The sequence below is a fragment of the Impatiens glandulifera genome, chromosome 2, assembly GCF_907164915.1.
Source record: "Impatiens glandulifera chromosome 2, dImpGla2.1, whole genome shotgun sequence".
In the NCBI taxonomy this organism is placed as follows: Eukaryota; Viridiplantae; Streptophyta; class Magnoliopsida; order Ericales; family Balsaminaceae; genus Impatiens; species Impatiens glandulifera.
In genome coordinates, this window is record NC_061863.1 from 60,274,301 (window position 1) to 60,299,891 (window position 25,591).

General features: G+C 36.3%; 1 protein-coding gene across 1 annotated transcript; it reads right to left on the bottom strand.

Annotated features, from left to right (window-relative positions):
* On the bottom strand, positions 1-24,823 carry LOC124924623 (transformation/transcription domain-associated protein-like). The gene is made up of 35 exons (XM_047464636.1): positions 24,454-24,823; positions 23,606-24,375; positions 22,759-22,884; positions 22,592-22,677; positions 21,980-22,088; positions 20,077-20,172; positions 19,877-19,939; positions 19,693-19,752; positions 18,994-19,065; positions 18,405-18,486; positions 18,210-18,262; positions 18,011-18,106; positions 16,692-17,927; positions 15,348-16,343; positions 14,931-15,266; positions 14,401-14,659; positions 14,097-14,319; positions 13,595-13,982; positions 12,749-12,898; positions 12,419-12,640; positions 12,099-12,320; positions 10,688-11,341; positions 8,660-8,920; positions 8,225-8,572; positions 7,451-7,851; positions 6,945-7,374; positions 5,239-6,537; positions 4,867-5,127; positions 4,330-4,620; positions 3,775-4,233; positions 2,189-2,620; positions 1,514-1,792; positions 852-1,403; positions 556-765; positions 1-332 (listed from the first exon to the last, which is right to left on the bottom strand). Exons 1-35 carry the CDS (start codon positions 24,509-24,511, stop codon positions 213-215), a joined length of 11,700 nt encoding a protein of 3,899 aa, XP_047320592.1. The 5' UTR covers positions 24,512-24,823; the 3' UTR covers positions 1-212.
* Positions 24,824-25,591: the final 768 nt, after the last annotated feature.

The window sequence follows — 25,591 nt, forward strand, 5'->3', positions numbered from 1 at the left end:
TACTATAAGAACAAAAAAAGTCATTAAATAAAAAAAGGCTTTTCCAGCACAACTAATAGCAACTTAGAATATTTAACCTCCAAAGAAAATTAAACTTATTAAAATTTTAATTAAGTTAAAGTCCAAAGCAATGTGAAAACACATTTCTTTGGTATTGATTGAGACTATTTACATACCATTATCATTTTGCACCGATTGCGGTTCAGAAATCATCAGAACCAAGGGTGCCAAGTTGGATCCATCATGCACAAATTCGTTGGACAAAGAGCCGCATCAACCAAATCTGCAACCCCCTTCTGCACCGTTTGCGGTTCAGCCACACCATTCTCTTCCTGCACCCGCAATTCACATCTCAATTACAAAAGCCAAAACCTAAACAGATAATTCATTGGACGGTGTGCAAAGAATGGGGATTGGATCCCGAACAGATATTATCAACTACACATGTTGTTAGAATGAAATCTATGATGTATATCTTTTGCTTTTGAAAATAAGAAACGAGCATGTTTAACATCTCATTAAAATTCTGTCAATACTTTTCATTAATGAGCTTACCTCTTCATAAAAATATTGAGGAGATATGCCATTAATCCGGCTAATTACTTGTTCCACATTAGTTGTGACCTTCAGCTTGAAGTCAGAAGGGTTAATACCATTTCCACCAATGGCAGGTGCAAGCGGCATCCCAGGTGATCTTCTCCAAGACCAAGACAAAAGTTCATCTCTAAAGAACATAGCCATATGATGCCATAAATGTTGAATTTGCTGCAAATAACAGAGAGCCAATATTATTAAACCAAAATGCACTCTAATATTTTTTCTTTTAAAAAATAAGAGAGAAAAAAACTTGCTTTAGGAGAAACCGCAGCCTGAGCAGCTGCGCACATGGCTGAAACTATTAAACCATCTACACCAAATTGAGAAAATAAGGCCTGCAAATTCCTGGTCATACGGAAAGGCACGGGCTCATTGAACTCTATCATCCCGTTTGCATCATATGCAGGGTGGAAATCAGTTTGGAATATCTTTCCGGTGTTCTTAGCAAACAATATCTTGTTTGGGGACCTCCCACCAATTTGCAGCATGAAAGACATGAAATTTGAAAGCGCTATCTGGATGGCAAATTGCTTCTTGAAATCCCACATGGCGTTTCCGCTTGGCAGTGTCTTGTACATGTACTGGGATAGTATACCATCCGTCACTAAATTCTTCGTTATTTCACCATACGCTTTAAATCGAAGATCCACAACAGCTTCAGGTGATATCTGACCAGAAATCGCTTGGTTTAGTTGCTCCTTGAAGTAGGTAATGGGCTGGTCTGCTTCTTTATCATTCCGAGAACAATGATTTTCATACACCTCTAAGAAGGTACTGTACATCAAATCATCTTCTACCATCCGTACCTAGTATAATAATAATAATGTGAAGTAGACATAAGGCTTCTTAAAATGCTCTCAGTTAATCATAAAATAAATAAATAAAATGAAAACATAGATTATCATTGATGGAGAACCTGAGACCAAACAGGGATTATGATTGGCGTGTGAATGCAAAGGTGACGTCGCCTAGATTCCTTGTGCTTATCGAACATCCTGTTCATCACTCGAAAAAGCTGTAATATGCGTTCATCACTTCTGGCGTTAGGAGTCAACGATGTCTGAACAATGAAATGTCGTTGCGAGCCATCAGACCCAATCAAGGTCAAGCGCCGGAAACTACTTCCATGCCTTCTAACTATTGGAACGTTTGCTCCAACTCTGTCTAACTTTACTGTGTGTTCAGTTGCAACCTCCTAAATTTGGAAATTTTTGTCAACAGGGGCAAAAGTCACACAAATGTAAATACAACAAGGTGAAAATAAAATAATGGATGGTTCCTATTGAAACAGATTACAGTAAGCCACTTGAAGTATAAATGGAAGCTTCAGACTTTGCCATAGGTGATGTCTCACTAGAATTTATCAGAGATCACAACATTTCCAATTCGTCAATTCCTTTTAATATATTTTCTAAATGACTTGGAACATATTACTTTATTTTTACCAAGCCAACTCAACATAAAATTCATTATTTATAGAAAATGTGCTAAATGAAGTTATTTCTAATAAATACCCAATAAATTAAGCTAAATCTTGTTACTGTTCACTACAGTTGATATATATACATATATATATATTCATCCAACTTACCCGATCGGTGAAGTATTGTCCGGGAAGCTCTACATCAACAACATGAAGATCACGCAACACTTTGCTTTCCTCTTCCAGCTTCAAAACAGGCGGAAACCGGTCCTCAACATTGCTCTGAAGAACATTCTTCCAGTGCTTCAAACGTTGTGTTAACTCTGAAAGAGTGGAGGGAAAAGTGGCTGTGCTCTCAGGATCAAGATCATGTTCAAAGTCTTGCTTGTATTCTCGAACAAACTCTACATGTTTGTTTACAGCATCTGCCGAAAAGCATGCCTTGCAAACACCTGAAAGCTCCTTCTTGAGGGACTGAGGCACTTCTGCAGTAGTTGCAGTCGGGTATTTGTAGCAGCGGTGGAGAAGAGCATTAACAACTGCCAACAGTCTCTCCTCAGGTAAGGTAACAAACCTTGAGCCAATTTCAGTAAGAAGAAGCTGCAAAAAAAAAAGTAGCATTTACTTGAGAGAGCAATAAGACAAATATCATACAATATAAGCTGAAGGAACAATGTGAACTAGAAAAGGTTCACTTCCTAGTCAAGTAAAATGTGCATTGCATGACAAGTAACCAGTAATCAGCTGGAAGTAATGAAATCAATTTACTAAAACATATTATTAAAATTGTCTTGAATTAATTAAGGCAATTAACTAAAATTAAGAATATAATTCAAATGTATCTGCTCAAATATCAATGTAAGGACTGAAATGAAACTATTTACTAATAAATATCAAATAATTGTTTGAGATGAAAAAAAAAATATATATATATATACAGCAGTATTACTGATATACATAATGTATTTTACTGCCTAACAAATGAAAGGAATGGTAAACTGACAACTTATTTACAAGCCATAATGCAAAATATGATACTTAAATAGACTAATGTCATTACAAGATGATGAGATATTATATAATACAAGGGAAAATATGAAAAAAGTAGATCAATGCCATTAAAGTTCAAGATAGAAATGTAATTATCCTAGACTTTCATTAGTAGAAATTAGTTTGGAGAAATATGTGAGTATTTTATCTGTTACCATTAATGCATAAGGATATTATAGGAAATCAATACTTTGTCTAATCTCAGGAACACACTCTTACAGTTATATAGTGTACATTGGTAAAGGCTGAACACCTAAATTGTGGCTAATAAGGACTCAAACAGCATGATAAATTTCCTTCAACTTGTAACAAATAATATCATTACTGGAACTTGTATGATAAATTCAAATTGGGGCCAATTTAACCGAATGACACTAATGTCGTCTATTTCCTTGTCAATTCGATGTCTCCCCATATGCAACATCGTGAAGGAAGCCCTAACTTGGACAATTGGTTCAATCCTCAAACAGCTAAAACAAATGTTCCAACTCAGATTTGAATTTCTCGCGCAAACGAAAAACTTTCACGGATGAATTTTCGGCATATAAATGCATTTGTCCAAGTAGATATTTTTTAGTGCAGGGTAAAAGAGAAAAGTAAACAGTCGCTTCACAGAAGTTATTTACTCAAAGATTTTGAATTTCCACTGAAATGGGATCCTGAAACCAAAATTATGCATTGGATGAGAAAAGTAAAATATTCACCTCAAGTTCAGCTGCCATGTTATTATGTTTGCCTCTAAGAGCTTCCATTATATCCTTTGCAGAATCAAATGCAGTAGCTGCAGAAGCAACCAAGCTAGAAGCACCATTACGTCTTAATGCATTCTGGCCATCATTGGTTACTGCTTGGGTTTGGTCATTCCCAGAATACATACTGCTTTCTCCCACAGAGGATCTTTCAGAATCCTGCATCTGAGGATTACCCCCATCTTGAGATCCAGCACTAGATTGACTTCCTTGATGAACTTGACTGTCAGAGGCGGCTAGAGAGGGACCGCCATGTCCCGACATTCTCTGATTCCCATCAGGCAAACCAATGGAACTAGAACCACCAGCACCAGATGAATTTTGCTGCATTCGTATGGACATTCTACCAAGTTCAGATTTATTTGCAGCATCTCGGCGCTCGAGCAGATATGTGCGCAGCCAGTAGTACAATGCCTATGAATTTGGAAAGGGAGAATTAGATACGTCTGAAAGCAGGCAATGTAAAAATAAATCTGACACAAGCACACAACAGAAATGAAAAATGTCTACCTGGGGATACATAGTGGCAACTTTCAGAAGTACCAGTTTGCAGTGTGGAGCTTCTGTTCGCTGTAATGAAAGCAACAGCTGTGGAATCCAAGAAAGCCAAACCCATAGAGGTATTTGGTCCAAATACTTATCAAATGCTCTACCAACAGGTTCACTTGGATGGTCAAAGCTCAGAAGATATAGAACTCGAGCTAGATGGCTCCTGGAGTTTGAGACACCAAATTTAATTCCCTGAAGGAAACAGCTTACAGAATATTCTAACCAAATTTCTTCATGTGTCTCGTTGTAAGCCTGAAACAGATTAGTCGCACTGAGACATTTTTTAAAGATAGGGACCATATTAGCTACAAAAATAATAGTTTGGAGTAAAAACTAATGCTAGTACAGTTTTTAATTAAGCCTGATATAATGGTAAATAATCTGCGTCAACTAAAAAGTTGATTATTTAGAAAAGCATACGCTGCTTAAGCAATATAACTGACCAACATAAGAGGGGAAGGGAGGTGTAGGGAAACTATTTTAAAAGAAGATAAATACCATATTGCAATAATTCCCCCAGCTAATCCATCCTTTAGGCAGATTCTTGAAAAGACTGATTGCTTGTGAATATGCATTGTTAGCACTTTCACAATCATTCAGCTTGAGCAAGAAATCTCCTTTAAGCCGGAAAATTTCTGCTTTGTGTTTCACCGGAAAATATTCCAGATTGGTACTATTAACCAAAGCATAGCCATTCGAAATCTCTCCCTTCATTTCAAGAAATGCTTTCGCTTGCTCCCTAATTTTGACAAACGCTTCCTGCAAAAACATCACCAATAAGCCACGAAGTTAGTTACTCCCTACTCATAACACATAAACCAACAAGATCTCATATGTTTTCTACTAAGTAGAAACAATAGGTAATATTACCTGCACTTCCATGGTTGAGTGTCCATACATCTTCTCCAAAATTGTGACACAAACATCTTGTAGTCCATGCTTTCGAGTAATATGGGCAAGCTTATTGACATTCCAAGCCTTGTCACGGTAACCAAGGTGGTGAAGTTGAGAATTTGTGGTACCAAAGTCCTTAAATGCATCAATGACTATGTTGTATATTTCATTCCTCCACTGAAGTAAATCATACCAAACAGATAAATTATCACAATCATTCGGAGTTCTGAGCCTCCATGTCTCCAGAATGTCCTTGACATCTGCATATAACCCGCCATGTCCTCCAACAACAGAATTTCCAGAATGCTTGTTTCCATTAGCAATGTCCACTATAATTTTAATAGACTCTTGGACCTCAACTAGTTGCTGGAACTGCTGTAGAAGTGGAATCCTAGAATGAACTGACATTTCAGGCAATTGGCACCATTGTTCTAGGGCAAGATCAATACCTTTTGCCACAATGTTTTCAGCATCTCCAATGCCATTGATATTCTTTTCATGAAGGGCAAAATAAGCTTGAATTATCCGAAGTTTTGGTGTCTCTTCAACTTGAGCTTTTGGTATCACCTGGTCCTTCAAATATGCCCAATCGGGTTGCTTCCAAAGGCTGTCCATCAATATCTCATAATTCTCAACAGACTTCCCAAACTCAGTCAACACGTCCCACTGACTTAACTGAGTAGCACAATTAAGCCACTGCTCTTCCCAAAGACACATCTCACCCTTTGATATTGTGCTGTTATGTGTTCCTTGGGTTGCTTTGGCCATAGCTTGGTAAAAAAGACTTTGAGCTTGCTGCCAGTAACCATGCTGGACAAGGGAAACTCCAGCTTTTGTTTCTGCTGCATTAGACCATTTCTTCCACAACCCACATCTCATATCTTCCTCATTGAGCAACCGATAGAGTTCAGACAGAGACTCTGAGCACTTCGCCTCACTCTGAAACAACATGACATGACTTTCAAGCAGTGCTAACGCAGTGTGCCATGCATTATAAGTCTTCCCAATATATTTGATAAGTTCACTAGGCATTCTAGGCTGAGGGTGGCTCAACTGAAGTCCTTCTAGGAGTGCTTGCATAACATTTGGTTTGATCCCCTGTTGTCTCTTGTGATAATCTTTTGATAAGAGATTTATCATGGGCTTAGCAAGTGTTACCTGCTCTTCCTTCTGTAAAGCCATCCAAACAATTGGGAAAACCAACACCCACAGATGATAAGCAACATTGGAATCTGTATGTGCTAGTTCTCTCAATGGAATAATGAGATCAGCCACCTGCAGGAAAGAAATGTAAATTAGAACATAAGAAAAAGATAATAACCGCAAACATTTCAAGTGGATATCCGGGCAACTCACCAAGAACCTTGCAGCAAGTAGAATATTATTATATGCATTTCAACTTCAAGAACTAGTATAAAAACATATGGCTACTTGACAAAAGAAACTTAATATAAAGGCATCATCTTCCAAATGCTCACTTAAAATATAGCAAGATAATTGGGAAAAAGTACCATGATATTCCAACCTTAGTTGGTCCAAACAGACCTATGGATAAAGAATGATCATAAGCACTAGCCGAGGCAAATTAACAGCATCTCCAAGTGGAGAGCTAAATTAATTTGGTATGGATACCAAAGTATGGGATAGTGATACTGCAGAAAAAAGTAAGCATAGCAAACTACCTGAAGCTGGCTCATTCCATTCAGAAACTGTGCATGCTTTGAAACTAGGGTATCAAATGTCAAGGGAGTTTCCTCAGAACCTTCAGTTACATCAGTAATCATGGGCTGAACCCCAGAAGAATCTGCAAGGGAGTTTGAAACCACAAGAGGTCGCACCCTGGCAGAGTTTGGAGCGAGTGTGATGGTTTTGTCCTCAACTAAAACAGCAAGAATAAGATCCAATCCCTGTTTGAGCCAAAAAACGTCACTTAAAGCATCCCAGTCCTGGATTTGGATAATATACTGCAATCTTGCGAATAATGTCTTCCCAAGAGATTCATGATAAAGAGAGAAAAAATTCATCCTCATATCAGGGTCTTTTGCTCTTAATCCAAGTAAAAATTGCCTCTCGACCTTCTGGAACACTTCTTGCCTTAGGGCATGAGGATACCTAGACAACAGATATTGTATAAGATTAGCATTTTATCTATTGAAAAGCAAGAACTTCAAACGTTTACAATTCTTACTTATTTGAATCAGCACAAAGTCCAAAAAGTAGTTCAAGATATTTCGCATCCCACTCTTCCAACATGCTTTGAGAAAAACTCTGTCTATTCACTTGTGAAAGTTTATGTAGAAATGTAACTACATCTTTGGATGTAAAAATGGAACTTGATCCAACGCCCATCCTGAAGTCTTCTTCTATCCAACATTTTACTACTTCGACTATGCAAATAAGCACAGTGGCATCAGTGTCCTTCTCAGACAGTATGCCGTTCAAGACATGAATTATAGATCTTTTGCAATCGGGAACAATCATCATTTTCACGTTCATAAGCTTCAGTACAGACTTAAGATTGGAAATAACTGTCCCCACAGCAGGACCTTGACGTGGAGTGACTACAGGATCAGGTTCCGACCTTTGATTCTGGAGGAGGAAAATTCAGATAAATTTTATATCAAATAAGAAAAGAAAAATCCACGACAAAGAAGAAACACTATGCCAATTAAATATCATGCCAATAGATAATACATTGTATAAGACATTTTTTCAAAACTTTTCCAACATTTCATGTTCTTTTTATTTTTTTAATCCCTAGAGAGGATAGCACAACATCCCACCGCCATGACCCCCAAAACTTCAACTAAGGTGCTTTCAGTGAGATTTGAACTTGAGACATCAACCTCTCAAGTTCATACCCTTTCCACATGAGCTATCATGAGTTTTCTACTTCAAGTTATCCATTGGTTGGATTAAAAAAGTAGATGACCAATTGCTAAGAGAACAACATTATTGTCACCTGTCTTCCTTGAGAACCAGCAACCGAACCCATATCACGAGCCAGACGCTGGAGGACTCGGACCAAGTGAAGAGGATCAATTAAGTTCTTCTGCACCTCTGCTAGGGACCTTATGACATATAGAACAAAACTAATCGTGCTAGCACAGCTATCTTCCCCAGATGACTGAGAAGCTGAAACAGCAGCAAGGTTTTTCTGTATGATTTCCTCAACCTTTTGATACAATATCTTCACATCTTGTGGAGTAGTTGCAACCTCCAAAGGGAAAGCAGTAAAGACCACAGTCAACAAGGAGCATAAAGATTTTCCTGCATCTAGCACCTTATACTTGAAACAGGGCTCAAGAACCTGCATTCAGTGAGTCAATTATATGATAGTTAACCATTTGCAACAAGGAATTGCAAGAAATATAAGGATCCATGAGGATTTACATACTTGGGTAATGTGATTGATGTTATTTCTAATAAAAATATGCGGTTGCTTTTCCAGAACTCTGTTCATAACATCCAAGCCTTGAGCAAGAGCTGTTGATGGATCCTTGGATTGTGAAGGCTGTATATTGTTCAGCATCTTTTCTAGATAGTTGAATTTGATATTGGCTGTTGGCCAGACCTCCAATGCTTGTGATAAGAGATCTAGAGCCTGCTTATACATCAGACTTCCTTCCTTGTCCTTGATCTCCATTATCAAAGCCACCTGTCCTTGGGGGGAACACAGCAGCTTATGTCAGTGCTACTCCAGATGAAATCATAATAAATACATAAATTTCAAGCAGAACCATTTTAATCTAAACTAAGAGAAAATGGTAAACGTAAAGAATGCCCTTTTTTTTTCCTCTATAGATTTAAACCTTCACGTTTACCATGGTTTATCGAAAATATTCAGGGGGGTAAAAAGAAAGAGAATCCACAATAAATAATGTGCATGCCATTCATGTAAAATCTTTTGTAACAAGCAGTAAATAAAATTATAGAAATGCAACTCTTATTATCTTGGTGAGAATAACTAGGAAACCAATCATGCTTGTAATAGGCCCATATGGCCACAAGTAGATAAATTCCCTAACATCTTTACTTCACAAGAAATACTGGAATCAGTCTTACTCTAAAATTGTGAATGTTATCTTCCTTTATATAATATGAATCTATCATTGAAACTAGGATACAAGTTGAAACAACATCCAGAACTAATTTAAATCAAACCATACTGAAACAGTCAGCTTGATATTAATATCAGGTTACCATAATAACTTATTGCATATTGAAAGCCATCTATTGAGCTAATTAGCAATGAAAACACACACTAGGGAAATCATGCTAATTTAATTGACTAACAACTTACTTAAATAGTACCTATACAGTTGATTTATAGTAAAAGAGCAAATGAAGTTTGAAAGTAACTGGCCAAACCCAGAGGACCTGATGTTTAGGTTTGTTTAACATAGATCTCAAAGTTTGAGAGAGTTCAAATGGAGACTTATGAACAAAGTTAAAATCAAGATAAAACTATCACGAACAGTAAATGGAGTTTAAAAGTAATGAAGACTTGGGCCTTGTTTGATGTGGGTTATTTTGGACAATTTCCAAATAACCCAATATCCAACCAACAATCTACTCATCTGTCACATCATCAACCAAAATATCCACTATTTAAAATATATCTATATTCTTATATATTTATACCCCTAATATCTTTTCTACTCAAATATCCTCAATTAACCTGAGCTTTTCATAACCTACATCAAACAGGGTTATTTGAAAATAACAAAACAAGGCCTTTGTTATAATGAATAATAATGGGAATTTGAAATGTCAAGAATAAATATAACTTTGATATCTAATTGAATGAATAATCCCACTCAATCCCAAGCTAGTAAATACCTTTTTTTTTTTAATCCAAAGCTAGTAAATAACCAAAAACTTGGATTTTCAACATCAACATTAATCAAGAACTGCTCTTAAGCGGCATTAACAGACAAAGGCATAGTAACAGCCAGCCAAGGCCATGAACAATCAACAAACAGACATTGCAATCTAATAACCATAAAGAAACTCTAACCACAAAACAAAAAGGATAAGGAGAAGAAAACATGTTAGTATCAACTTAGAAATTTAGGGTCTGTAGATAAGAAAGTATAAATGAGTAGAAGAATGGAATAGGCCTAAGATGAAAAAAAAAGTTTTGTTACATTAAATCAACAATAAAACAAGTAACAGTAATAAGACAACTGTACAAGATAAATAAATTTGATACCTAACAATGTAATTACTAATCTAATATTCCAAAAGTTAGCTATTCCATACTCAATAAGAAGACTGAGAGAGGTATTACTTGAGAAGGAAAAAGCAATTCCTCAAAACTAAGAGAAAATATATATTCCCTTCTACCAATCCAGCTTCAAGGACTAAAACCATATTGTCTGACCAGATTGACCAGAAAGGAAAGAGGCAAAGGAAGACATACCCTTATTAGGAAAGTAATAATCATTTCCTCCATTGCAGCATTTGGCTTGAACTCTTCATCAGGTTGACCAGAAGTTCCCAAGGTCTCCATATTAGAAAGGGATGAGGTACCCCCAGGTGATGAGACACCAAGGGCTTGAAGGACAGGTTCAACTTTTACCCGCTTGCTTGGATCCTCAACAAAAGAAGATCCGTCAGTTAGACGCTGAGGAGTAACACTTTCAGAGCCATGATGAAATCCATCAGGATGTATGCTAGATACACTATGATCAGGGGTTACTTTCATTTCATTTTGCCTTTGTCTTTCCCAAGCTACGACCAAGCCAGCAAGCTCAATAGCAAGTTTCCTGTTCTCTGCAGTGGTATTGTAAGGCAATCCAAGGCGGCTAAGAGTGTTCACCATTTGAGGTACAAACTGAGCTCTACAACTGAAGAAGAGCTCAGAATGGCGAACAATCAGCTGGAAAATGTGTACCAGGTTAGGAATAGAATGACCTTCTTCAACCAGAATCTTTTTTGTATAGCGTATCCATATAGGCATTCGGGAATCGCCAGGAGGCAGTCTTGTGGGTAAAGCAGGCATTAGTATATCAAGTGCTTGCTTGACCAACAATTTGTTCTCTGGCTGACAAGTTCTTAGAAGTGCAACAAATACCTGGAGGTGGAAATTGCACATGTCAGTGTGATGGGCCTAAAGATAATTGAACAAACTATAATAAGGCCCCAATGTATTTAGACTAGGATAACATAATTAGTCTACAAGTATATGACACGGCTATACATATATAACAAGCCACTACAAAGTAGAGAAGGCCACAAACTAAGAATTTAATGAGATAAATAAATCCTCTGATGAAAACTATCATTCAGGATCAAGCCTAAGACTTCGCCAGTGGCTCTTTCCATTTCCAAAGGGGAGGCTAAAGTATAGTTCTACTGCACCTCAATTAGTTGTCAAAGAAGTGATAAAGTTGACCACTGATCAGCGCCTTGAATAAAATGGTGACTTTTCCCCACCATTTCTTGGTTTATATTCGTCAAACATTTCACATTCAGGATTAACAGATAAATGAGAAATTGCTCTCCTATCCACATTGCAAAAAATTCTTACTCCCTTGTTATTCACACTAAACCTACCACAATGAAATTCTGGTTCTCATCCAGATATTAACAGTTAGATACAAAACAATTTGGGTACATAAATATGCTGATAATTTATATAAGCAGTGGAAGCACTTGAAACAAAACGATTTCTGGTTCATTTACAAGGTTGCATGTTTTTCCTTCATATTGGAAACTTATTGTAACAAACCATGCCCCAAAAGAAAAACACTCTAATAAATTATATAAAAGCAAGATATGATTATATAAACAGATGCACTTTTATGGTTTGTCCCTTGCAGTTATGGTACCTGCAGTATAATTTTATCTGGGGCTTGATAAGCATCTAAGAAGTGGCAGACGTTTACAAAGGCCCACTGCTTACTGGCACTATCTTCACGTTTAAGATGATTCCAGCCAAACTTGATAAGCTCCTTTCTATGACAGTTAAGATCTTTATGGAGATATTTAATCAGTAAAGTGGCAAGTTGCAAAAGTTCTATTCTCAGAGATTCGTCATAATCAGCAGAAACCTGTGGAGCAAAGAGAAAGTATGATCTTTTTTGGTTGAGTGTGCGAGTCTAGGTATGGAATGCAGGCACAGTACAACAAACATAGCATCAGAAATCACCTCTTCTGGAGGATCAAGAAGCTTGTCTACAATAGTTTTTATGATAGCGGTATCAACAACTTCCCAACTTTGGTCATTCTGAAAGGCATGAGCTAACATTGGAAGAATAAGCATTTGCATGACAACAACCATATGGTCATGGCCTAGATGCTTTGATTGGAAAAGGTTCAGAAAATACAATAGAAGTGTTTTCTTCATGTCAGGAGGATAACCCTCAGCAACCTGTCACGAAATGGATAACAAGTTGATAAGAAACCACAATAACATGAATGTGATATTTGAACTAACATCTCAAATAAAAAATGACCATGAATGTGATATTTGAACTACCTCTATAATGTAGAACTCTTTCAGGAAAGTGAAATCAATGCGCGAACGGAATAAGAAGACTGAAAGAATATCAAAGAGCACATTGACTTCATTTTTGTCATATCTTAAGTAATTCATGAAGCATTTGATCAGCCATTTGCTCTCTTTTACCTGATCACACACACGGCCAAAATCAGTTGCACAATCTGGAAATATGTATAAACCTCAGTAAAGAAGTCAACCAGGCACGGTTAACTCATGGCTTAGAAAACTTCTAACATAATCAAGGAGGTTATAGCATGTAGGGGTGACTGGTGAACAAATGAGTAAATCCAGCCCATATTTAACCCAATCAAAATTTACCTAACCAATTCTACTCATTAGAATGGGCTGGAATGAGTAATCCATTATAAAAATGTATTAATATAATCATTTTTTCAATTTTTTGCTACCATTTTTTTTTCTTTGACACCTCAAGTCTCTTATTTCTCCCCCAACACCCCTTCCCACACCCCACTCGCCCCCATACATCCAAAAAAAAAAACAGAGTAAAAGGAGACTTTTTCCAGGTTGAAAAAATCTCGAAAAAGATCGTGTACAAAAAAATAAAAACTTTACCAGAAAAATATTTTGGTGAAAAAAAAAATGGATAGTTCGGGTAACCCAACCCAACCCAAAATGTCTGCCCAAACTACTCAATTTGGGTTGGGTTATAGGTTTACACATAATTTGCTCCCCCGAATAGAATGAGTCTGAATATATTCACTAAAAATATGTTCAGGATATAATAGTAACCACATGCTAAATAAATTTCAATAAATTTCAGTCAATTCTTTATCGGAGCCTAGAAGACAATAAGAGACTCACTTGTACTACACTTAGCTCCTGTTCCTTTTGCAACCTAGCCATCCTGGAAGGTGACTTCCACAGAAGTACAAGTGTATCAAACACAATGCGATTACTCTGTAACCATCCTGGTATCAACTTAACCAAAGTTTTGACAAGAGCAAGGCCCTGAAAATAGGCATCCGATTTTGTACCAATAGGGACTGAGGGTAAAACAGATCCTTCGGGAAGAGGACTAGCCAAGTTTTCGTCACTCATCATAGCTACAGGTGATGATAATCCTTGACCAGCTGAGATATCAGATTTTGGCATAAATTCACTAAATGCACTATTGAGAATTTTCTCAGGCGATTTTGCAAGTTCTTCTCTCAAGGGTTGGCCAGCATCTGATCGTATTATATACATAAAACTGAATTGAACAAACAAATATATCATGAAAGGAAATAAATACTAAAACTGACTAGCTGATGAGAGCTTATAGATGACCATAATTTATATTCAATATCTAAACTTCAAAACTTACCTCCTGAAGTAATTAGGCTGAAATAACCTAGCAAGGAAATAGTCAACAGCAACAGATGGATACCGATTCAAGAATTTTGTAAGAGGAAGGCGATATGGACTGTTAATTTCACTATAAAACTGCCCTGGTGGAAGAGCTGCTTCCAAGCCAATGGTCAAAGTAACTAACTCATCAAGGAACTTCCCAGCAGCAGAAGGAAGGAGGTGAAAGAGCTCAATGATAGCTGCAGAAAGGAAATCATATTATACAAACCTATGCTCACATATGTATAGCTAGTGAGGTAAAACCTAGAAAGAACTTTTACCAGCAGCAATTTTTGGTTCTTCACCAGCCTTCCATGCCTTCTGACACTGTGCAAGTTTCTCTGGTTCCAACCATTTTTTAAGGTGCTCTAATAATTTACCCCCTAAGGTTACATTAAACCATGTAGACAGAAGCTCCAATAGACGAGCAAGTCCCTGCAGAAGAGGCATGCTAAGATTTTTGGTATGGGCCAAGTTAACCAATATGGGCCTTAGGCTGCTCTGAAGAAGTTCTTTTGGCATTCTTTGCTGCAGAATAACCTAAGAAATTACAAGATAAAGCAGCAAAATTCAGTTGGAAATTGAAAAACTTTTAGCACACAGGAGCAACAAAAGCTAAGTAACTAAGGAACATAATCTTAACAATTTTCCAATCAAATTATTTGGGCAATTTATTTGTCGTCCCTATCTTTAGACTTTCATGGCTCGTCTTGACAGAGATTGACATAAACAATCTTCACAAGTAGCTACCTAAAGAAGAAGAAAATTAACTGCAACTAAGTCTTAAGAGCAAACATAAGAGAAATGAAACCTGGCGTAGCCCCTCCTTAGCAACAGCAACAATATCAGACATTCTGCTAGTCAAGGATTTGAAGAACATCGAAATAATCTTTGCACGCAACTCCGAATGATTCTGTGTTTTAAAGTCTGTCCAGGCCATTGCTGTACATAATAGCTCAATACAAGCAGTACGCAGCTTACTTAGAGATGTAGCCACTTTAGGATTCATAATCTTCACAACCCATGCACTTTCATCAGCCTCAGCAATTTGTAAAGCTTCTTGTAAGAAATTGACAAGCTCTGGTGTCAACTTAAGAAGAGGGGGCCTCAAAGCCAGACAGAAATTAAGAGCATTAACAGTACCAACCTGATTAGATGAACAAAATAGTCTTTTGTTAGGAAAGTATAGTCAACAAACGATACTTCAATATTAACTAATGCTACGTACCTGTTGATCAACAGTTTTGGACCGGAGAGGACGTGTTACAAGATTCTGAAGGTAAGGTTGCTGCAAAGTTTCAAGCAATTCAGATACCTCACTGCCTGTTCTACTTGCCAAAAGTGACAAACAAGACTGCACTATCTTTCTCACATTAACAGAAGAGTTGGGGTTAAGCAATTCAGATGCAAGATATTCAACCACACCCTGGAAACTTTGCCTGCGAGCGTCACTATTTGCTTCATCAACATTGTTCACCACCCGAAGAACCTGTGTAAGTACCTGACTTGTCTCTTCCTGCTCTTTCCTAGCAAACATGGGAAGCCTCTTAAGAACATACACCAGACCTCTGACAATCCTCACTTGAAATACACACATTGTTTCAACGGTAACTTTTCCAACCAAAGCTCCAAGTCCCATGACTCCCCCCATTTGTGTCTGCCATGTAACTCCATAGCAGCAATGTAGAAGACGAGGCAGAAGCTGCTCAAAAACTGGAACACGGACACTGGGAGGTGGTGAATATACTGGACTCATAGAAGGACTAGAAACAATCATCGGAGTAACAGGACCTCCTTTTGACATGAGGGAATCAGTATGTTTTGCACGGGCTAAGAAAATCAGTGTTTCAGATAATACATTCAAAGCGTTAAGGGAAGCTTTAGCATGGAGCCTGTTTTCATCAGCTAGGACTTCCACTAATGCATCTAGAAAAATCAAGGGATCCAATTCTTTTAGATTAGTGCTACAACTAACTCTTGATCTAGAACTCGAACTGGCGTTAGAGGAGTGTAAAGAGCCTCCATGTGAGGTACTTGATGTATTTGCTGACAAACTCTCGATGTGATATATCATTGCAAAATGACGGCATATATTTACAATAAAATCATCTTTAGGGTCAAAAAGATCAGATTCTCCACTAGCAGCAATAATGGTCATCAACAATATCTTGAAAACAGATTTTTCAGCCATGAGCTGGGTTTTTGTCTTGACTCCTAGATCAGCCTGCATTTGGCAAGAAAATATTAATTAAAGCAATCTCAAGAACTATGCTATCAGAACACTTGCCACGGATAAGAAGGTATTATGACAAATACAAGGGCATCAAAATGAACAGTAAATGAAACAATTTTCTTTGATCGTGTGAGGAACATCAGACAAGCTAAGTTATGCACTGACTGTAACAACTAACCAAGCACATTTACAAGTGTATTTAATCAAAGCCGTCAACCAACATCTTAAGAGAAAAATGTCATTGACAGAAAATGCAACTTCTGATTTACAATTATGTAGACGTGACTCAAAATTTATTTTTCCACTATGGTATAAGCAGCAATAGGATCATAAACAAACCTTTATATCCGATGAGTCTGACGTCCTACAAAATGATTCCACCACATGAGAAACTAATGTCTTCGACAGTTGCTTAGTGGTCATGCCTTCATCAGTAACAGTTCCAGGCAAATTAAGCTGAGAGGATAAACATATATGTAGAAATTTCAACGCTTGTTTCCGAAAGAATGGATCCACGCAACCATTCTTCTGCATGACAGCCACAACAGCAAGATTTACACAACGATCAAGAGGCACCAGAAAAGGGGTTGAAGGCTCAAATGTCAAAATCAATCTAAGTCCATGCTCAGGAATTTCCTTGCATTCAAGTGCCAGAGGCTCTTTGAGAAAGCGTATATTACGACCGCCAAACTTACCAAGAAGTTGCAATGATTTCGCACCCCATGGATAAGGAGCAGGTCGTAGATGAGACCACAAGGCCAAGATCACTTCAGACATGACATTAGCCATACTTGGTTCCAGGAAATCAGGATTCAAACTATCTATCCAGAACTCCAGTGTCCTTAAGCCTAAACTCACTAAATCATCACTTCCTTTAAGACATACAACTAAAGGTCTCATCAGACGAGAAATATGGGGTAATAGTGAACTTAAGCGAGCAGGCAGTGTTAAGCAAAGCTCAAGCAGAAGGTCCCTTGTATCTTCCGCAGTTGGCCCCTCAAGCATAGCCAAAAGCATGTTCAAACATGGTTGAAGCATAGGAATCAAATCTCGCAATAGGATCTCAAATTTCCCTCCAGCAAGTGCTCGAAACATCGTACGAAGAAGCTGCAAATAACCAAGTGGCTTCCCGATTTCATTGGCATTTTTCATGCAGGTTTCCATAATAACAGACGTATGAGGCTGTAAAATGCGTTCACATTCCGAAGGAGCCTTGGCTACAGCACCAAACAAGAACCGATAGAGATGCAAAACAAGTTTAGCTTCTGGAGAATCTGGAAGCTTCAGCACCTCAAATTTGCTGCTAACAAGAAAGTTAGCCAGTACATCTGCAAATGACCGGAAAACCTTCTGTGTTTGGAGAAGGGTAGAAAATATATGAAGTAGCTGACTATTTGTAATCATGGAGTCGAAAAGCTCAGGCAAACAAAGCGAGAATATATCCATAAGATCTCGCGGTTCCATAATTGCTAAAATCTGGGAAAATAAGTGGACCATTTCCCTCTCCTCATCCTTATCCTTAAACAATGCTAAGCAGTGCACCCCACTTTTCAGAACCCCAGATGCCTTCCAAACCTTGCAAAAAGAAGAAAAAAAATTAATGGGAAAAGATTAAACATGCCAAAATAGTGATTCACTAACTACAATGTTCACATTACCTCATCTTCTCTCAATCCTTTAAATGGATGAGGAATTGAGGAACTGGATGGAGGAGCAGGAACTTGTGGTGGTGTGCCGGTGGTAGATAGTGAAGACTAACCAGTAAAAGAAACATATAAATAATGAGGCTAAGATCATAAGAACAACTATGTATAAGATCACTCACAAAAGAATAACAGAATCATGGAGTTGTGAAACCTGTGACCTAGGTAAATGAGTATGTGTGATGCTCCAAACTATAGTCTTCATCCCTGAAGTACAATGAGGTCAACATCAAAGCATACCAAATCATTAAATATGCAAGACAAGATTAAGCATAAGAAACCATTTCCCTGATGAGATTATCAGGATTGACATTTTTGTTGTTAATCTGAAAACAAGAAGGCTAATTACCCATAACCAATGTCTTAATTAGATGCTTGCAGTCATTGACTTCCTTAGAGTGTTCCAAGGGAACCTGCAAGTTTAAAACTGCCTGCAAGTCACAGGAAGGATGGAGCTAAATCAACAGAAATAATGAAAACCAATCAAAAAACAGTGGCAATCTTTCAGACATCAGCTAGAAATGTGTCATGTTGAGAAAAGGGGGAAGATTATAGAGTGAGAGGGTTAGAAGATTATTGCAGGCTCTTATCATGTTTGGGCAAGTATTTGTGGATTTGCACATTTAATTGCTAATAACCAAAATTCTAATGCACCATTGATGTGGCAACAGATAGATTCAGTTTCCTCTTTTACTAAGGACCTATTTGCACATAAAATGATGGATCTACTAAATTCCCAAAATATTCCAAAGGCACGTTATTACCACAACTAATAATTTACTAGCTACTCTACTCTTTGCTCTAATAAAGACACAATGTTGAAGATGTTATACCTACAAGCTTTAATAAAACAGTAAAATACAAAAGACTAAATCATCTTCAACCAGATGAGTCAATGAGAATCTAGTTCTGCTAGAACATCAAATAACTACAAGAACCTGAACAGGGAGTTCAAGCTTTGCCCTCAAGGTGGACCTTTCCTTTCCTTCTTCACCCTCCTCTTCCAGCAGCTATCAACCATGAATAATCATTAGAAGAAAATTTTACACAAAACCTGAACTATGAAAATCGTACAAATGATCATATCAAGTCAACCATTAAAAATAGCCATAGAGATGCATCCAAAGTAAGCATGTGCTCCTAGAATACTATGCAAGTGTTAGGTTCATGACAAGAATTGTTGCATTCTCCCAGTTGAACCAAATACACTACGAATCATTTGGTTGTTGGTATAGGTTTGACGCAACATTATAGACAGCATAAAAGAAGGCATATGTCAGCAATAAATCTACAAAAGATACTCAAAGGTGGCTCCTTCCACCTTAAGTTGTCTATGCTCAACATAGCGCTAGCATTTATGCATAGCGGAAAAATCTCATGCGTTATTCTTTTTATTGTGATTACCAGGGTATTCGGGTCAGGTTACGCACACCTCGACTAGCCCATGGGAGAGGCTAGTACAACAACTCACCGTCATGACCATAACTTTAGTCCAAGACTTTCAACGAGAATTGAACCTGAGACCTTATGTTGGTAAGCCCCTAAGTCCAAGTATCTTGCCATTTGAACTACCCGTGCAAAATTTTGATTCATATTACCAATTTCAAATTATCTTGTACAAAATCTAGCTAGGGTACCTGAGGAATTGTATGCTTGAATGTATTAAATTTCCCAACAAAAGCGTCCAAAATTCGAACCTACACAAATAGAACAATACTTTTGTAGTGAGTCTAAACAATATATCTTTTTAAAAGTAGCACGCTACATTGGGACCATTGAAAAAAAAAGCCAGAGAAAAATGTATAAGCATGTAATCCAAACCAGTAGGATTCTTGCTTCATCCATAGAAGGCTTATCAACACCTTTCTCAAAAATTGGTTCCACCTGAAAACCAAATTTTAAGAGGAAACACACTTTTAATATAAGCCAAGAAAAAATAAAAATACCAGTTTCTCAAGCTATAATGAAAGAGTTGCATGAATAAAAATGGATAATTGTGAGTCCTGAGGCTGAGAAGTCACCAGATTCAACATCAGACGAGCACATGTAGTATGAATGCTGAGAGATAACGATGCATCATGCATGTTACTTGAGAACAAGTAAATTATCCTTGACAACTGCAAGCAATAAGATGGAAGCATCAGTAAGGTCAATCAAGAAAGGTGGCTCAGAAGCATTAATTTGTCCCGTCAACATAAATAAGTTGGAACAGCGTCCATCATTTCAATATCACTACACTGATCAAATGAGTTCCAAAAGATAACATGTAAATGGTCATGCAAACAGAGAGTAAGGTAGAATATACATCAGTTTCATAAGGCAATAAATAGAAAAGAAATTACTAATATCTTGAGTTGATCTATGAGTTGCTTACAAATAGATAAAATATGAACAAAATATTAGAGTAATCTACCCAATGAGGGAACTTAAGCATATGCTTATTAAATGCATTTATAGCCCCATCTCCTATAAGCATTGTGTCAATTTCCTGAGTTGGATATGAAGAGTTTGCCTATTGAGTCTTCACTTTGTTGGAGTACCAATTCCTCAATATGCATGTTCTCAATATTGACATTTTTCTCTACCTTATGGTTTAAATCATGTATTTACTTCTAAAGTATTTCCTTGGTAGTAGCATTATGATGAAGTTCCAAGGAGTTGTTTATTTATATGTGTGAGGATGGATGGAAAAAAGCCTTCATGATGGGTAAGAGTACTGGTTATCACCCCCATCACATGGCATCATTTTTCACTCCTAATGACCAGTACCAGATTTATGCAATGACAACCAACTAGCAGAGAGTATGCAGAACACATTAGAAGAAATATTTTTGAGTAGAAAAAACTTGTACTATACAAGAACTGCGAAGAGACAACCTATGGGTGATGTTTGTTTGTCACATAAGAAGCTCAAGATTGGATAAGTTAATTGGTAACTCATTTATCTAGCATTTAGTTGAAATTTAAGATTAAGACTAATTATCTCACCAATAACTAATAGTAGAAAATAACTTATTCTCTTATCGTGTAGGATAACCTTTACTTAACAAGGAATTGTGATCATTTCATCAGAACTCCTTCTTAAGGTATAGGTTACAATAATTAAGATGGTTTTTGTCCTTGACTAATGAAATCCATTATTCATCTGTAACTCTAATATACTATTCTATATACAAGTACAGTAAATGAGTTCAAAGTTGTAAACATTAATATTTTTTCTTAATATTGAAATTTTTATAATTAATATTATACATTGTGCTAGTATCAAAAGTTTTAAATCTATTTTATAATTTACAAAAAGAAAACCTGATAACAAAATTGTTCAAAATTACAAAGTATAGAATAACTGGAATGTTTAATATTAGTAAAATATATTATACATTTTTTATGTTACATTAGGTAAAATTGATACTCTTTTAATGAATTCATAATGCAAAAATATGTGTTACAAGTTTAAATATAATAACAAAGTTGGATAGTGTAAAAAAAGCTTAAATGCTGAGAAGAATATTTCATCGTTGCTTAATGTAGTCAATATTATAGCTAAAAGTATTAAGTCTTGTTTATAATGATAAAATAGTAACCGTTTGAATTACAATATATCATATGTAAACAAATAAAACTCTGGTCAAGGTACAGAATATTCCATATATTTTCCAAAAAAAAAAAACATAAATATGATTGGACTGCTAATTAGAGCTAGCTCTTGTCAAGAGACAAGTTATCGCCCTTTATCCAATCCGACAATATTAGAATCCAGAAAATAAACAGTACCATAAGATGTTTATAAGCATCATATTGTATGGGCAATTATCTACATACATCAAAGTCGAATATATAATACCAATGAAATAAACTAATCAACAAAAGGAAAGCAGACAAGAAAAAAATTGATTTAACATGAATATGAATGCAAGCAAAAACCTGTCTCAGAGATAGCTCAACTCGGACATGATGAACAATCTCAGCCAACAGGCTGTAAGCCAATGGCCTTAGTGTTTCATAGCAGGCCCGGCCAGTTCCCACCAAAACCCTAATACCAGAAAAATGAATTCACATAGCATGGTAAGTGTAAGCTTAGAAACTTGCAGAAGTTAATATAAGATGGAAAAATAGTTGAGAAAGGAGTCACAGAATAATATGTTACTCCCCCAGTTTTGTTTTTTTAAGTTGAAACAAGAATGGGAAGAAAATATCAGTTTTCAAGTTTTAAACAAACACTATATATACAGACTTTTCATTGTTCTCTATCAGGTTCACCTCACCATTCAACAAAATGAGAAAATAAAAAGAACAAAATTACCATGAAAAAAGCTTCAAGAATCTTTTATTGATCAGTGAGAATATGTGACAATAAACTAACTCGTCAATGAAAAAAGTTTGCACACTAGCAATAGTATTAGTATGCTTTAACCAAGATAAAAAACAACTTAGATGCAATTAATTAATTACTGAAACTCAAAATAATGGAACTAGTAAGATCTTAACAGCAGACAACCCACACAATACCGTCCAATAAAATGTCAAGACAAATACCTCTCTTCCAACAGTGTATCAATCAAAGGAAATAAACCCCTCTTAAAATCAGTACCAAGAACATGTTTAAGGGCCACCAATAATTCCTGCATCCAACATTTACAATTTCTAAGGCATGTAAAAAAGTAAACAAAAAAAATTGGACAAAAAAATTATACATATTTCACCTTTCTAATTGAAACAGAGTCAGAGCATGTTACAAGAAGATTGACAATGCTTTTACAAATACTTTCTTCGTGTGGTCTTATGTTGTCAGCAAAACTCTTCAAAAGGTAAGTTAGAAACGAAACTGTCTGCATAAATAAATAAAAGAGGTCTTAAAGTAATTCAACAATCATTTATTAAACACTTTATTGATCAAAATATAGAACTCTGGAGAGCACAAAATAAAAATGTTTCTAATTCCTATGGATGGAAGATTGAGAAATATAAAAGTCATAAAATAATCATAACCACTGGCTGATAAGAAAAGTAGTACACATTTTGAGAAAGAGAAGGAAAAGAGCATGTTAAGTCTCATTTATATGTGTGGACTGCAGTGAGCTGATAACTTGCTTCTATTCACAGTAACCATAACAAATAACATCACTCAAATCAGCCTAGCACCAGGAAAGACAAGGAAATGACTCCATTTCAGCTAGAAGAAAGAATGGGGCAATACAAACAGTTTAGCTTAGACCATGAAATTGCACCATCCTCCATTATTCATTGAAAATATGATACTTTTCTCCCATTCATTCTAAAGAGGAGCCAAAATAATAACCTATTTTTCATAACAAAAAGGACTAACTATTTTCTTAACTCTCTCCTCTCCAAAACTCTACTCAAGGGTGGTTTGTTCTAGGGTATTTGAGAGATTGTAGTAAGATAATGATAAAGGTCATTTCAAGTTCAGTAATTTGTTTTTAAATTTGAGTTAAGATATGATTATAATACAAAATACCCCTTGTCTTTTTGCTACTGTGGTGATCTCCTGTTCAACATTGATAAACTATGAACCTTTAATTGACTTACCTTAACCTGAGCAGCCTTGAACTCGATGAAAGGACCTTTTAAATGAGGCGGAGCCTTCTCAGGACCAGGAACAGAAATAGCAACCACCATTAACGGCAATAAGAGAGGAATGTTGATCTGTACAAATCGAGAGTACAGCTGAAACAGGAACATGACAACCAAAGGAGTCTCTGTAACAATCTTAAACGAGCGTGCACTAGGATTAAGTTTTCCAGCCCCAGGAAAACTACTGGAGAGTGCTTCTGGGTCTGAAACATCCATCAATTTATTGTCTTCACCTCCCATTGAACCAAATGTTGAACCCGCTACTGTATTGGTGCTGAAAGAAGCAGGTGGTGGCACTTCACTGCTCTCAAAGATATAACTAACTGTCGATCCGAAGTTGTGGTAAATTTTGCATACGAAATCGAATAAGGGTTGAATTTCGCTTTCTGACGTAGGCCTGAAATTTCTGAGGAGATCAAATATTATTCTAATACAAATCAACCCATTCTCCTCATTATCTATGGTAAGGACATGCATCGCAATCTTCATTAGCTCCTGAACAAACGGACGAATAGCTTCACTGTGTGGAAGACGATTAAGAATCTCCAGAACTATGTTACGGAGCTTGTGCTCCGGATTATCCACTGACTGAGGACTCGTTATATGGTACATGATATCAGAAAACGCTGTGAAATAGCATTTTAAGAAATACAAGTATTCTCCACTGTGGGTTATCTCTAAACTGTCCCGAACCTCCGTCGCCATCTGAAGCCTTGCTTGTATCGCTGCAACAGACGTATATAGTTTAAACCAGCAAGCAGGAAAGAAAAATACATAAAAAAGTTTAAAAAAAATATTATTACGGATGTCAGGCTCCACAATGCGACGAGAATGTTGATCCATATTCTGAATTGGACTCATGGCGTTAAGAGTAGCAGAAGAAACCCTTAAGTTAGCAGCATAAATGGCTAGGGTTTATGAAGTTAGAAGCTTTAGGGTTTCCTCGAACGACCCACGTAAGAGCCGTTTCTTATCGTGCTTCAACAGACAGACAGACGGTTGATCGAGAACAGGTTTTCGTTCAAAACAAAGAAAAGTTATATACGGAGAAACTAGTTCTTCTTGTTGTAGAAACTGTCAGTTTCTCTCCCTGTAAAACCTGCGTATCGCCGATGAAGACGGCCGGCCGGCCGCGTAGTAGAAAGAAGTATCGCCGGAGAAACGGTCGCCAAAATACACTACTTTCAAGGCCTTTCAAGTACTAGGGTGTACTGGGTATATGTGTTTCATTATTTTATAAAAGAAAAGTGGGGTTTTCATTATTTTATAGTCAAATAAAACAAGTCTATTCGGTGCGGCAAAATAAAACCTACACGTGTTGTGACAAAGTTTTCATCCGAAAAATATTCACTTATTTTTTAATATATAAATTATTTTATTTTTCATTTTATTTTATTTACAAAAAAAAATATATTTTCATTATTTATTTTTATAATTTTAATATATAATAATAATTGCTCCAAATTTCACTTAAAAACAAAAAGAGGTTTTACAATTTTGTGTTTATCTTTGTTTTTAAAGTAATATTTTTTATTAATTAAAATTACCGTAAAAATTAAGTAAGTAAGTTGTAACATTGTCATTGTCATGATTCAGTTTCTTTTTATAAAAAAAATATCAATCATTAATTAGCTTTTCATTTTTGTTCTTGTGTTAAAACACGTTTTATGAATTTTTAAATAATTTTAAGGATGAATATAGATAAGGACTTGTTGATTAATAATAACAAACATGGCATACTTTAATTATTTATTTATAAGAATAATATTCAAATAATATAATATTTCACTAGTTAAATGAGTGACAAGAGTTGTATATAAGATAACAAATGTCACGGCATAATTTTTATTAAAAACATTTTAAATTTTAATTGAGTGTCTAAGTCTATATAGGAATGTGACGGCATAATTTTTATTAAAAATATTTTAAATTTTAATTGAG